General features: G+C 49.2%; 2 protein-coding genes across 2 annotated transcripts; both read left to right on the top strand.

The window, feature by feature from the left end:
• The first annotated feature begins 1,582 nt into the window (after positions 1 to 1,582).
• LOC134501155 (olfactory receptor 5V1-like) lies at positions 1,583 to 5,189 on the top strand. Its single transcript, XM_063308763.1, has 2 exons — positions 1,583 to 2,491; positions 5,148 to 5,189. The coding sequence occupies exons 1-2, from the start codon at positions 1,583 to 1,585 to the stop codon at positions 5,187 to 5,189; spliced, it is 951 nt and encodes a 316-aa protein (XP_063164833.1).
• A 3,369-nt stretch (positions 5,190 to 8,558) lies between these two features.
• Positions 8,559 to 15,282, top strand: LOC134501154 (olfactory receptor 5V1-like). The gene is made up of 2 exons (XM_063308762.1): positions 8,559 to 9,485; positions 15,190 to 15,282. Exons 1-2 carry the CDS (start codon positions 8,559 to 8,561, stop codon positions 15,280 to 15,282), a joined length of 1,020 nt encoding a protein of 339 aa, XP_063164832.1.

The following is a 15,282-nucleotide window of genomic DNA, read 5'->3' as shown; positions in this document are numbered from 1 at the left end:
CACCATGGTCTCTGGTAGAGCATTCTGCCATAGCCTTCTACCAAGATCTTCCTTGACTTTCCACTCCAGCAATCATATTTGGAGGTCCCAAGTGGTACTCCATCCAAGTCCTAACCTAGCCCTATGTTCTGAGCTTTGGCCAAGCTCAGTTGGGTCTGGACTTCTGCTAACACTCAACGAGGCGATCTAAATTGGACTATGGAGTACAGCTTCCCAGACCCATGCGTAGAAAAGCCCAGGATGGAATATAGGAACTTCTGGAAATGTAGGTCTACCAGGAAGGCATAATGATCTTTAATGAGTAGCTACAGCAGATAGCAATATCTATATTGATTTTGATGAGTACGCAATCCAGATCTGGGTGCAGAGGATCTCTTAAAACAGACTTTTCCCAATTTTGCCAGCTCAAGCACTTTTCTGAATGTGCTGGGGTGTTCATCTGGGGTGGGGGGAAGGATTCCTGGGTCACCATGCATACAAAGCCAGCTCTTTTCAGTTGCATAGTCCTAATCTGTCATGCAACCCACTTTGTTCATTTGTGACCAACTGATCATGGGAGCCCAGGAAATAGTTAATCTGAAAGCAGGTCCTACCTGTTATGTCAGTTCCAGCACAGAGCTCCTTTCTCCTTCCAGACTGGTGATGATCCACAACCTTCTGAAGATCACAGATCATCCTTGAGCTTCAGGTTCACGTTCTACTGCAAAACCATGGGATATCAAACGGAAGGATGTCCTTGGTTTTGGAGAGCCTTGGAGCTTTTTATAATCCCAGGGTCACAGAGTTGTTTTATGGAACATCTAAAGCATGCTTCCTCTATTCTTATAAATGAAGATCTGAATGTGGACTTTTCAGATGTTCTCTAAAGCCATCAGGGGCCTTTGTAATTAGAAAGGTTGGGAGAATTGCTCCAGGGGCTTTGCAGAGCTGAGAATGGATAATCTAGCAGCAAAGATTTCTATAGTTTGATCTGTCCTGAACAGTTGTGAGATCGTTCTAACCCAAAGCTTAGCCCCATCTTCTGTGGTTTGATCTTTGGTAGTTCTAAATTTTTGTTTCCTAAAAAATGGTAATAACATTGTGTTTCCTCCTTTCCTCCTCTTAGGTGATACTGCTTCCACTTATTGTTGTTTTTGAGTTTTGTTTTTGATCAGAAGGACAAGTCACTCCCAAATTACAAAAAATCCCAACTTAAACAAGTGTCCATCCTTACCCAACACCACAGATTTGTTGAAAGCCTTCAACTTATAAGAGCAAAAGTAATACTTTATGACTCTGGGAACTTCAAGTGCAACTTATGGTATTAAGTGCAACATGGGGAAAATCTATGTGTATGTTCACTAAGAGTAGACAACAACTTGATGGCACGTAATGAATGAATGAATGAATGAATGAATGAATCAATCAATCAATCAAGTGCAATGGTTTGATTTTGTGGATTGCTTCATCCACTACAAAATCTGAAGAGACAAGTGTCTCATTTGCTTTGTGCATCTGAGGTATATGTGAAGGTAAGAAAGTCTCGTTCAGTGATTTTTTCCTCTACTTAAACGTCTTTGCTACACACAATCCCTGCATTGCCATGGATGTCAGCAATCAGACTCTTGCTACAGAATTTGTATTTCTGGGTTTCTCCAGCATCACACATGGTCAGATCTACCTCATCTTGGTGTTCCTTGCCATCTATCTGGTCACCATTCTGGGTAACATCACAATAATCACCCTCATCCTGTTCACTTCCTTCCTTCACAGTCCCATGTATTTTTTCCTCAGCCACTTATCCTGCTTGGATGTCTGCTACTCAACAGTCACAGTCCCCAAGATCCTTTCAAATCTCCTTCTCCAAAGGCACAGCATTTCCTACAACCACTGCTTTGCCCAGATGTTCTTCCTGATGGCCTTCCCTGGCTCAGAATGCTGGTTGCTGGCCATCATGGCGTATGACCGCTATGCTGCCATCTGTCAACCGTTGCGCTATTCTCACATCATGAGCCCACATGTTTGCATGCAAGCGGCCATTTTCATCTGGATCTGGAGCTTTCTGAATTCAGCAGTGCACACAGCCTTGGCCTCCAAGTTACATTTCTGTGGAGATAATCAGATCCATCACATCTTCTGTGACCTCCCACCACTGCTGAAAATCGCCTGTAGTGACATATATGCCAACCAGATAACAACGCATATAGCCACCCTATTTGTGGGACTGACCCCTTTCCTTTTCATTGTCATCTCCTACTTCTACATCCTTGCATCCATCCTGCGCATCCGCTGCAACTCGGGCAGACAGAAAGCTTTTTCCACCTGCTCTTCTCACATGTTGGTGGTCATCCTTTACTTTGGAAATGGAATCTTAAACTACAACCGGCCAAGCTCTGGCTACTCCCTGGAGATTGACACCCTGATTTCCACAGTGCATTGCATTGTCACCCCGATGTTGAACCCCCTGATCTACAGCCTCCGCAACAAGGAGGTGAAGGGGGCCTTGCGGAAGGTCCTGGACGGCAACAGGAGGATATAGACTTCTTCTCTAAGGTTGGAAAGCCTTCTTGGCACTCCAAGAGACCAGTTCTTCCTTTTTCTTGTGAAGCTCCAGGGAAAAGTGGCACATCTTTGTTCGATGGACACAATCCATGGCTTCTAGCCGCACTGCCTTCCTCGAGTCTTTCACCAGAGAGAAACAGGCTTCCTTCTTCCAGCATGAGCCCATCTTGTTTGTGGGGTGGAATTGGTGCCCATGAGATGCCATTTGTCATGGGTCACCTAGCCGCACCATAGCAGAAGGCAGGGAGAAGCACATCAGAATTTCCCCCCCTTGAGGTGCCGCTGGGTGACATTGGGATAGTGAGGAAAATGCTCTTTGCCAGGGCAGGTTTGGGCCATGGGGCAGTGTCATGTTCGCCGTTTCAATGTCTTTGATACATCGTAACATTTCGCATGTCATTAGCTGGATGCGTGTTTCATCTTTCACGGGAGGATGGGAGGATTTATCTCTTGGCTCTGCTTTTGGAATGTGTTTGGGTTATCTGTTGTGTTCAAGGTTACTTTCCCAGGCTAGCAGTTCTGATGGTTGCCAGCACCTGGGACGGGCGGGGCTGTTGGCAGGGAGGCGGGGTACGTTTGCACCGAGGGTTTTAAGTTTGTATTTGGCACGCTTTTGCTCATTCTCAGCTTTCTCTGTATTTGTCCTAAGTTCCCTAATAAATCAGATTTCATTTAGCAACCTCTTGTGAGTCTGAGTATTTGGGTTGGGCAATCATTACAGGCAGGTGCAAAGGGAGGGAATGGCCTTTGGGGCCAGGTTTGCTCCACTTCTCTCCAAGGAGCATAAAATTGCAGGGCACCACAAATCAGATCTGGGGCTGCTTTCTGCTCTTTTCTGTTGCCTAATTTCAAATCTAGAAATAGAGCATGAATTGAGACAATCATTGCAGTTTTGCAAAGAATACACTTTCTGAGTTAGTAAGAGATTCTAGCCAGGAATAAACAGTTTTAGGAGCTCCGTTTTCATATCTTCTGAAGACTGAGGGTGAAACCTTGGGCAAGGTGTTCTACGTGCAGACCAATGCAGCCATTCTCTGAGAGACCTTATGAGCCTGCAAAGCGTTAAAAAAAACTGGCCCATGAGCTGCCTGGGAACAAGGGAGTTGAATCCTGACTGGACGATGCTGAGTTAGAGATTTCAGAAAGCTGCTGAAGGGCGCAGGATGCACAGATGTCCCGAAACCTCCAGGAGTGCCTCTTCAACTAAGGTTCCTGGTGTAATTACGTTTCAGGAACTATTCTGAGACCAAGAAATTGCTTGTCTTGCTTCATCCAAAGGACATTAAACCAATGGACTGTAGAGAACACACGGAAGAGGTAGATGTGAGCATGGAGGGTTTTCCTCTTGCCATTCCCCACCCAATGCTTTATTTGTATTTTTTTCTTGAAGAAATGATTATTCACTATTCAGAATGCAATAAATTATGTTCAAAAATTTTTTAAGTCGTTAACTCGTATTTAAAAGTTCTTTTGTTAAGGAATGAAGGAAACTGGCCCAGTGCTGTAAAAATCTTTTGATCCAAAGGTTCCTAATAGCTGAAAAGCAGTTAACAAGCAATTTCCAAAGGTGATTGGGAAAGGAAGGATGCGAGCTTAGGGCCCTGTCGAAGGCACCGACCACACTTTGAGCAAAAAGATGGCTACTCCCTCATCTCCCAGGGCTCTAAACCTGCCAGAGACCACTGTCTTGCAGTCTCCTCACGAGGAGCAGCTGTCTGGAGCACTTGTGGATGAGCTCAAGTCCTCTCTTGTCCAGAGAGGCATCACGAAGAGCCAGTCGACTCACTGTCTCTTCATTCTGCCGCAGTCCTCGGCTCTGCTTTTCCTGGAGTCGTCTTCAGTCTGGCCTTTTTCCCCCGGAACAGATGGGATATGGGAAAAAGAGATCATGTGTTGTATTTTAAGAGAAGCTGATAGTTACTAAAATTGTTTATACTTGTTGTAATGAAGGGGAAGTCATTTCGTTATATACATTTCTTTTTCTTTACTATATTCTTATTTTTCTTTCTCTTCTATTTTTTATTCTTCCTCTTCTCTTCTTTTCTGCATTTTCTATTTTTTCTATTTTTTTAGTTGTATTAGTTTCTATTGTTGTAATCTTTAATAAAATTACTATCTATATCTATATCTCAATAAAGTATGAATTGCAACCATGGCCTGTTTTCTTTCCAAAGATTAGTTATGTAGTTTAGCGACTCCACTCCTTTGGACTGACAAGTTGGGGTATGAAGTTCCATCAAATGATGCCAAGTCTAAGGAGCAGGAAGCTGCTAGAGAGCCTGATATTGCCCTGTGAACCCCTTTCTTTAGGTTAAGGTGAAAGAACTTACAATCGTCTGCTACTTCTATAAAAAGGGGAAGTTTTGGCCAACAATCGTACACCTGGCATTTCTTGTGATGGGTGGACTGGGATTGTTGGCGTGTTTGGATAGCAGGAGGCATCTCTCTCATCCGCATCGGTGGCACCCTTGGCGGAACAGCAACGGCAGGCTCTCAGAACTTCGACCTAAGACAGGAAGATGGGCACACAACCGCGGGCAGTCACCACTTTTTCATTATCTTCCCTGCACCTCCCCAAGTTTCTGAACTCTGAGATGTTTGGGAAGATTTTCCTCCAGGTGCAAGGGCAAAGGCCTCAAAAGCCTTAAATAAAATATTCCCTCCAGGGGAACCAAAACTCCTGACTAGATCTTGTGTAAGGATGCCATTTATGCAAGTGACCCAGTCAGACTCTGGCTGTGTTGGTCCTGGATCCGAGGGGTGGGAGGTGCCTCTCTGTGGGAGGGGCGGTTCCACGTGTCTTGAAGGAGGCAGTGGGGTGCCGTGTTTGCAGGAAGCCATCATTGGACCCAGCAGTGCTGGAGAATTTTTGTCCAGTCTCCAACTTTCTCTTTCTGGGAAAGGTAGTTGGGAAGGTATTAAGCCGACAGCTTCAGAGGGCCCTGGAGGAAGCAGATTGTCTAGACATGTCACTGCTGGTTTTCAGAGTAGAATATAGTCCTGAGAAAGCAATGAACACACTTGTAGACGATTTCTCACAGGTTCAGGATGGGAGTGATGTATCCATCCTGGCCTTCCTTGATCTGTCAAGAGCTCTTAAGACCAGTGTTCGTGGCATTCTTCTGGGCTGGCTGAGCAGGCTGGGAGTGGGAGACACCGCTCCTCACTGGTCCTCCTTCCCGCAAGGCCAGTCGCAGTTCATGTCGGTAGGGAAGAGAGGTCTAGCCATAGGCCCCTGCTACGCTGGACTCTGCCTGCTCCTATTTGACATCTGCAGGAAGTCATCTCTTGGCACGGGGTCAAGCGTTCTTAGTACGCTGATGACACTCAGCCGTGCATCTCTGCCCCTCGTCCAAGGGGTGTTGTGGAGGACTTCCCCAGCGGCTGGAGGGTAGATGCGACTGGACGGGGAAGAACAGGCGTCAGCTCGACCCTGACAAGACTGAGCGGCTGCGGGGTTTAGGGGTCCCCGGATCTGGGCCTTTCTATTGCTAACCCTGAATGGGGTTACAGGGAGTCCTTGAGTTACAACAGCAATTGGGACGGGGATTGTTGTTGCTGAGGTGGTCATAAAATGCGACATCACGTGGCCACATTGCTTAGCGACGGCAATCCAGGCTGTGGGGTTTAGGGCTCTCCGGATCTGGGCCTTCCTATTGCTAACCCTGAATGGGGTTACAGTCTACCAGGAAAGGAAGGAGGGAGGGAGACTCTTAAAATGCCCTGGCTTTTTTTTTTAAATGCTCTTGGATTCATTTCTAGAATGCCTGCTAAAAGCAAATGGGATAACTGATTTCAGATTTCTCTCCCTGCCTGGCTACGTTTCAGATCTGGAAAAGATTGTCCTGCTTTGCCCTCTTCCTTCCTCCCACCCCTGAGAAAACTCTCCTGTGCCTGCTAACAAGCCCCACATGAGTCAGACTTGCGCCGGAGGATCCCTCTGCCTGCCTCCGGCTTTACTCCCCGCAGAGCCCAGGGCAGGACTACACTCAGGGCCCCCACGCCAAGGCACGCTTCACCCAATGAGCACCGCCTGCCACGGATAATGCCAGCAACTGGCAGCCTCGGTCCTACGGTAAGAATGAGCTTCCTGCTCTGTGGGCAGGCGGTTGGCCGAGACACCTCTCCTCTCGTTGTACCTGAACCCGACTGTGGGAGAACCTGGGGAGAGGGTGCTCAGCTGGTCTTCAGCAGGTGAGATAAGCAGCACAGGTGAGTTGCTTTCTGGTCCATCAAGGATTCTCCTCCCATTCTTTCTGGGGTGGCACTGTAAGAAGATTTTTAGCTTTAGGAGGGAGGGACCAGGAATGCCAGACTCAACCCGGGAAACTCCACCTAGGGAATCTCGGGACTGGCACAGGCCTTCCGCTGCCTGAGACTCACAACAGACCACAGTTTGCAACCACTGACAAGCCAGCCTTTCCCATCCTTTGTAGGACTATGTGCTGCTTCAGAGATGGGCTTTGATTGGACACAGCAGCTCCCTGGATCGAAGCTGGGAACTGGAAACTTACAGATACATTTTCCAGCTCCTTTTGTTATGACAGGCAAGGGAACTGAGGGATCAAGTTTCAAGACCCTCAAACCAAGAACATCGTCATGCAGTGTAAGTCAACTATGGATCGCATATTGCTGCTAGCCATGGCAGCAAGGTGGCAATTCCATGTTCAGAGGTGACGTGTCTCAGCCGAATATTGGGTGAGGAACATGAAGAGGAGGGTGTTGCTCTTGGGTTTGCAAGAGGCGTCTTGAAAGGGGCACCCTCACCCCATTGTCTCCATTCACTAGGAAAGACAGCTGTGCAGACGCACCTCTACAAACAAAAGCAGCCCTTTGTCATTCTGATCCCAAAGTCCCTTTGTCCAATTTCCACGTATCAATTGCTTTCTGGAATCCAGCAGGACAGTAGAAATGTGTGACATTATTAAACCTATTCCTAGCAAGGCCTCTGTTTGGATAAGCTCAGCAAACACCATATGCTGCCCTGATTCCAAATTTAAATTGACCTTCCTTTAGAGGAGGTGGGATATGGCCGACAAAACCTTTCTGGCTCTCAAGGACAAGGGGGGGCAGGCTTATCCTGTGCTGAAGCCCAGAGCACATCAAGCATTTTCTTGGAGTCCCCTTGGAGATTCACAGGATGCCCAAAGCGATGATTTAGGCTGGATCCTGCTCCACATTTGCTGATAGAATGGAGGGCCCTTAGTGAAATAAGGAAGGGCAAAGAAGTCTGAATTGGAGGAAATGCGACAGCCATCCAAGGTGCCTTTGATTCAGCTGGTCTTTTTCGTTCTGCCCTTGGCTTTAACAACGTGCTTTAAAGACGTAAGAAATTGAAATTGTACAGCATAGGAAATGGATAGACACATCTTTAACTTGGAGGATCTTCACAGCCTTTTCAGCAGCATTTCCCATGGACTGTTAGTGCCCTTTGGAATCAGATCACTTGCCTGGGAAAGGGGTAGGACCCATTGGAAAATCAAAGATGTCCCATTAGCATGTCCTTCTCTAGGCCAGTGAGTTCCTGGGGGGCTGAAATAAAAACCTTTTTTGCAGCTTAGAGAGTCATAATGTCACCTTCAGGACCCAGGGGGTTGGAGAAGGCAGCGCTGAAGGACTGCTGCGTCCTCCGCAGACTTTCTGTACTCGATACTGTGGCATCTTCCCCGATAAGCCACTTGTCCTCCATATGGAATATGGCTCTGATGCCAAGCTTGGAAGGGATGTTCCTCAGAAATTCCCAGCATGCCCAATGTCCCAGGAATGCATGGAGGGAATTAAGCTCTGCTCCCCCTGCTCTACGTCCCCAATCTAACTCATCTTGCCCTGCAGCTGATCTAATTCTTCTTTGGCCAGAAGAGATCTCTGAAATTTCATCCTCCACACTTCCAGAGTCTGAGTCCTCAAATAATGACCTTGTCATTTTGCTTCTTCTGTGCATTTTCCAAGGTCCATGGGCACTTTTTGCTTTCTTCACATGTCCATTTCTCTCTTTCCAGCTCTCCCTGTCCTTCCTCATGAATTCCCACAACGAAACGCAGGGGAGAGAATTTGTCTTCCTGGCATTCTCCAGACTCCTAAGCCACCAGGTCTACCTCTTCTTGGTTCTCCTTGCTGCCTATTTGGCCACACTGACAGGCAATTTCATGATCCTAACCCTGGTTCTCCTGGATTCCCGCCTTCACACCCCCATGTACTTTTTCCTCAGCCAGCTCTCCTGCCTGGATATTTGCCTCTGCTCTGTGGTGGTACCAAAAATCCTGGTGAACTTCCTATACCAGCAGCACACCATCTCTTACAACCAATGCCTGGCACAAGCATTCTTCCTGATTGGCTTTGCGGGATGTGAGCCAGCACTGCTGGCTGTCATGGCCTATGACCGCTATGCTGCCATCTGCCAGCCTTTGCACTATGCCCACCTGATGAGGAGCAAGCTGTGCCTCCAGCTGTCTGTGGCCGTTTGGCTCTGGGGCTTCCTGAACTCAGCTATCTATACTGCTCTGGCTTCCAGGTTGGAGTTCTGTGGAAACCACCAGCTTCCTCACATCTTTTGTGATGTCCCCCCTTTGCTGAAAATTGCCTGCAGCGATACCTCAGTCAACGAGTTGGCCACTCACATCACCAGCATCTTTGTGGGCCTTGTCCCCTTCCTCTTCATCATCCTGTCCTATTTCTACATTTTGGCCTCCATTCTGCGGATTCCATCCAACACGGGCAGGCCGAAAGCCTTCTCCACCTGCGCTTCACACATTGGTGTTGTAATTGTCTGCCTTGGAAATGCCTTTGTAAACTACAACCAGCCCAGTGCTGGCTACTCCCTGGAGACTGACACTCTGATCTCCACAACCTTTTGCATCGTCACCCCCATGCTGAACCCCTTGATCTACAGCCTCCGCAACAAGGAGGTGAAGGGGGCCCTGCGGAAGATTCTCAGCTGCTGGAAGGTAGCATAGTATTCATCTTGGGGGGAGGGGTCGCTGAACCTCATGTGTTTGTGTCCTTCAGAAGCATCAAAGTGGTGCATGAACTTTGGTAGAAGTACTTTCTCAAGTCATTTCCATGAGAAAAAAAACTTGCGGAGTTGTAATACCACGAGAAGCTGGACCTTGCATCCTTACGAACACGCAATGCCTCCAGCCCTCTGTGTTCCACCCTGACTGATTAAGGTTGTCAAGGAGCCTGCAAGCAGGTGCCATACCCTTCTCCTGGCCTATGTTCTACTGCCCCAGAGCAAAGACAAGCGCTAACTAAGATAGAATTCAGATGAGGAATTGGAACCACAGTCAAAGAACGAGTGCTAGTATAGGAAATGAAGTGTGGACGTGGCAGAAGCCAAGATGGTCTTCAAGGATAGAAAGATCTGGAGAGGATCATGAATGGCAAAGGCATGGCTTAGATTGAACCACGTGCTTCTCTTTGTCTTATCTCCGGCCTTTAAGGCCTTTCGTTGGCTCTGTCCTGCTGCTTCTCTGCATGTTACATAATGTTTCTTGCTCTGAAAATAGCATAAATGGTGTACAAGTCTGTCTGTCTGTACGTTGAAATCCCCCGGTACTGTTTCCCGAGTTCCCGCCGCGATTCCTGCTCTCTCTGAGGTCTCTCCAGGCACCTGCGCAAGGACCCCAGCGTGGTTGAAGAGCCTCTCCCTAGGGGATGCATTTCACAAAACTAGCCCTATTCTTGGGTACCGCAGAGGTGGCCGTGGAGCATGGTTATCACAAAGGCCCAGCGAGGCACCATTAAATCCCGTCATAAGAAAGTGTCATAGCTGGCTTCCAAAACCAGAACAAAACACAGAGTAGAAAACAAGTGGAAGTGGTAAAATAGGAAGGCTGCAAAACTGAGATATGGCCGGCAGTGTTGAAATAGACATCCGTACCATGCAAGTGGCTGCTCATTCTTCTGTTAAAAACCATGCAAAAGGTGACCGTCCCCAAGGAGGTCCAGGGCTCCCCAACTCATCTCCCTACTTCTCTCTCCACTGACGTCCCTAGACACAGGGGCCTGAATCACCAGCGTGAGGCGCAGTGATCAGTGCTAGGTCTGGCAGCACCAAGGACTAACCCTCCCTGGACGCATGGCCCAAATGTGCTTCCTGCTGTCCTTTGCAGGAACAGAAGCCAGCTTGCTGGCTCTCATGGCCCATGACCACCTCTGACCACTTCATTCCATCGGCAGGTCTCTGTGCTGCTCCACTCTCATGAGCAACTGGTGCTTGAGAACAGGCGGTGGCTGCCTGGCTCCGGGGCTTCCTTGATTCTGCTCTTCATGCTGTCCTGACTTGCACTTCTCATGAGATCCCTCACAGTTGGTACAATGGTCCAGCTAATGGTGAGGGGCTGCATGCGAAATCCTGCCCTGTCTCTGCCGGTTGTGCCCATTGTCATGCAATGGTTCACTTTCCCAATTACTTCATTAATTAATCGTTCCAAGTCGCAGCGTAGCTACTTTGCAGGAACGCTGGAAAGTTTCAGCAAAGGCTACTCCTTCGTTTCCGTGAACCTGACCCATCGGTTCCTCCTGGTCACAAATTTCCTATAGCCCCGCAGAGGAACCAAGGAGAAAAGGAACAGCTTTCCTTTGCTTTAATCACTGTGGCATCAGCGCAATGATGGCACAGGACATGGAAAAAAGAAAAAAGAAATGGTCCGCGTTATTGCGCGGGACAGAACATGAGAAGGGCTTGTAAAGGCAGCCATGTCTGAAACGTCTGGTCAAGCAGAGGAAAGGCACGGGGACCAGCGAGGAGGGAACAGTCCCTAAAAGGACGAAGCAGGCCCTGGCAGACCTGCCCACACAGGGGACAGCCACTGGGCCTTGCCTCCCTGACAGAGGGGAAGGGCAAGAAGCAAGGGGAAGACCGGGCAGGGCCTGAGGTGGCTGTCGTCTGGGCTGAGCACCACCGACCCGGTTCTGTTGCCAAACCACCATAATGCGGATTGGAGGCCTTCCAGCTCCACAGCAACTGGGGGGAGCACATAAGCAGCTTAGGCGGCACTGATTGATTGATTGATTGATTGATTGATTGATTGATTGATTTGAGTCATTTTAGGCATTGCCAAATCAACTTGATTCTGGGCAGCTCACAATATAAAACATCATAAAAGCCAATACATTGTGGAATTTCTGAGCGGTGTCTCCAAACAGGTGTCCAGAGTAATTATGTCTTCAATCCTTAGCATACCTTGCTGGAACAACAGGCAGGAAGCAGCTCCCTCCCCCTCTCCCTCTCTCATCTATCCTTTTTCTCCATATCAGGCAAGCAAGGTTAGATTTGTGCATTTTGAGAGAAAGAATTCATATGAATTGGGCAAAAAAAAAAAAAAAGAACCATTGCTCCCCAGCCCCTTGTCCTCCAGATTTGTTGGAGGTTGACTGCTGTGATTTCCCATCAGGACATTTCTAGCAGAAGGGTGGCTTGCAGGGGACTGTAATGGATCCCTCGAGGTATTCTGGGAAATGAGGGTGGGGGTCACCAACTGACTGCTGCTTCATGGCAAAGCAGAGATGATGACACGCCTTGCAATTCCATGGGCGGGTAGGGAAGACAAGGAAGCGGATTGCTTGCTCCGTGCGGCTCTTGTTCCTGGCACACAAGCCCGTAATGAGGTCCCTTGACTCCCATTTCATCATTCTGAAAAACGGGCTGGTTACTAGCTCCCTCGGCAATGCCGGCTATGCCCCACCAGCAGCACCGTCTCCTGTGGGCTGGCGCCGGGAGATCAGCCTCCGCTCTTGAGCACAGAGTCCAGCCCCAGAGCGGCAAAACTTCGGAGACTGTTTTCAGCTCTTGCTGCAAAGTACCAGCTAAGCAAGGAAAGCCTACTGCTCTCTGCCAGCGATTTCCTGGCTGACCTCTGCTGGCCCAGTTCAGACCCATCCTGATGGTCTTGGGGGAGGTAGCCCCCCTCTGAGACTTGGTGGCCCTGAGCTAGGGAACCGGGCTATCCACGGATCCAAGTAGGGTTTTCCAGCTCTGCTGAATCAAGCTGTGCAATCGGCTTCACCCGCTACCCCTCGTTTCATTGGCTTCCACCTAAGGCCTCCCCCACAACCGGGGTCTGTGCAGGAGGGTAGGAAGGCCCCTCCTTCCAGTCGCTGAGCTCCACCTTCCATAACCATCCTTTTGTACAGAGTCACCAGTGGAAGTTGGACCCTCCCTGTCCTGAAACATTCCCACTTAGGTGGCTCTGTCTTTAGATAGCAGACACAAAACTTCCTTCAGAAACAAAGCAACTCGAAGTCTTGTACCACTTTCACAAAAACACACCAGCCATCAACTTCCGAACAGGTCGTGCCCCAGAAATGGACCTTGGAGTCGGAACGGACAGCCGGATGGAGAAGCCAGCTTGGTGGGCAGCCCCAGTGCTGTGTCTGGAATCCTGAGCAAGGGGATCAAACACGGAACAACCAGGCTTGTAATTCTCTTAGGAGGTCTACGGTGAGATGGCTCTTGAAATACACCATTCTGGCCACGACGCCTTCAGATGAACCTGGCAGAGTTGGAAGATGTGCCCAAAGGGCAAGTGATGGGAGAAGGTTGGGGCGAGGAAAGGAGGAAGAATGAGGTAGAGCAGGGCTGCAACCAGGCTGGGGCAACCGGGGCGTGTGCCCCTGGGTGCCATGCTGGTCGGGCACCAAAATGGGCGCAGAATCCATGTGTCCCCCGGGTGGCACAGACCCCAATTGCGGGCCTGCGGTAGAGAGTTCAGAAAGGCACATAGCGAAAGATTGTTCTCCTCCTCCTTGTCTAAAGCTAGAACTTCTCCCACCCAGTCAAAGTGACAAGATGGAGGTTGTAGATTGACCCTCCCTCCAGCCAGCCCGGCAGCCTTCCTAAAACCAAAACTCATCCATGGACTCGCCTTTCCCACAGCTGGCTTTCACAGGGGATGGGAGCTTTTTGTAGAAAGGGCCGTTCCCCAAGAAAGCTGGCTGTCAGCATTTCTCACCTTGTGTCCTGGATCCCAGAATCACACAGGAAACTGCTATTTCCCCAGCCAATCAGCTTGTTACCTTTCCTAGGAGTGCCAAAGCCAGGAAACCGGATAGAAGCCGCATGGCTTCTTCTGCTGCCAGTGATCGTGTAGAGGAACACTCACTGACCACGATACCTTTCAAAAAAACCGCATGGAATTTATTTATTTGCTTTTTTATTTATTTATTCCAATTTTTCAAGTCTGCTTGACTGCTCCATGACTCTGGATGGCTTACAAATTAGAAAAGGAGATAATGCATAGAAAAAGAAGAACATGGCCAGCCTGAAGAACAAACACCCAATCTTAAATTAAACAAAGCTAAACTAAATAAAAGGGGCTACACAACCACCTTAACCCAAGGCCGGGGGGGGGCATTCTTTTGTAGTTTCCAGAGTGTCCTAAGGGTGGGAGCTGCGTGACTCTCCGGGGGAGATTATTCCAGAGGGCAGGCACTGCAACCAGCAAGGCGTGCCTCCTGTCTCCCGCAAGAGGACACTGTTTGATAAGCGGGACCTGGAGAGCAAGCACCCACCCTGCTTGACTCTACCAGGTGGCCAGAGGTCATCGGAGATCAGTGGTCATTCAGGTAGCCAAGCCAAGAAAGGTTTTAAAGGAGTTGAGCAGCACCTTGAGCTGCGCCTGGAAGCCAACTGCAACAAGTGCAGCTCATGGAGCAGTGGCGTCATGTGCGCATAACGCCCCACTCCCATCACTGCCCAGGGCTCTGCATTCTGAACTACCTGCAGCTTCCTGATGGTCTTCAGGGGCGGCCCCACATAGAACGCATTACAGCAATGCAGCCAGGAGGTGGCCGTGGCATGAGTGACTGTTCGAAGAGCCTTCTGTTCCAGTCAGAGGATCTAAATGCCCAACACCGTTGACAGAGTCCAAGAAGAAAACCACTCATGCAAACTGGCTTTCTTCAGTTCATCTTTGGGAAACCTGATCAGGTGACAAGAAGGATGAGGAAGGTGCAGAGCAGAATGTGGTGCCTCCCAGGACTGGCTCCTCCTGCAAAAGGACCTCCCTGCCCCGGGTTTCTTGCTGTAGAGGATTAAGAAGCAGGGGGGCTCCGAAATGAACGACCAGTTGGACCCTGCAGAACTTTTAAGTATTCCCCAAACACAGGCACTTGCGGGAAGGGCAGGGCAGGGTGGGATTCAGGATGAGAGCAACTTAGGGCTTTCTTTGTAAAATTTGGCTGGAAGCCTTGGGAAAGGCAGGCTCCTTATGGCAGTCATCTCAGCTTTGGCTACTCTAAGATGTACGACCTTCAACTCCCGCTGGCTGGGGAATTCTGGGGTTTGAGGTCCATACAGCTTAAAGTTGCCAAGGCTGAGAAACATTGCCTTAAAGAAAAAGAGAAAATCACACAATTTGGGCCCAACATCCAAAAAGGCCTGGGGAAACGGCAAGGTAAAGTTAGTAGAGAAAATCCGTTGCGCGGTGGATCCTTTGCCTCTTCCGTGCCGATTGCTCTCTTTGGGGATAGATTTGCATCTCCTCTGATCCTCTGTTTGCTAGCGCAGAGCCTCTCCTGGTTCCCGGGTGCTGCTGGGAGCTTGCAGAGCTCGGTCTGACGTAACCAACTGGTTGCGATTCAAGGAGGCTCTCAGTCCTTGCCTGGTCGGACAGCAGAGACAGAAAGCCTTTTTCTTGATCCCTGCAGCGCGTGCCCCAAAACGCCACCAGCCAGGCGGGCCTGGTGAAAAGGGCCGAACTGCAGTTCTTCGCTGCTCTCTTTACTTTCCGGACGCTCTAA

This window comes from Candoia aspera, chromosome 7 (assembly GCF_035149785.1).
Source record: "Candoia aspera isolate rCanAsp1 chromosome 7, rCanAsp1.hap2, whole genome shotgun sequence".
Taxonomy (NCBI): domain Eukaryota; kingdom Metazoa; phylum Chordata; class Lepidosauria; order Squamata; family Boidae; genus Candoia; species Candoia aspera.
The sequence above is the reverse complement of the archived record's forward strand: the minus strand, read 5'-3'. Positions and strand labels throughout refer to the sequence as shown.

Coding starts and splice junctions, on each gene's coding strand:
- LOC134501155 (XM_063308763.1), top strand. CDS start 1,583: ATGGATGTCAGCAATCAGACTCTTGCTACAGAATTTGTATTTCTGGGT. Junction 2,492..5,147: donor TGAAGGGGGCCTTGCGGAAG/GTCCTGGACGGC, acceptor ATGTTTGGGAAG/ATTTTCCTCCAGGTGCAAGG.
- LOC134501154 (XM_063308762.1), top strand. CDS start 8,559: ATGAATTCCCACAACGAAACGCAGGGGAGAGAATTTGTCTTCCTGGCA. Junction 9,486..15,189: donor AGATTCTCAGCTGCTGGAAG/GTAGCATAGTAT, acceptor TGATCCCTGCAG/CGCGTGCCCCAAAACGCCAC.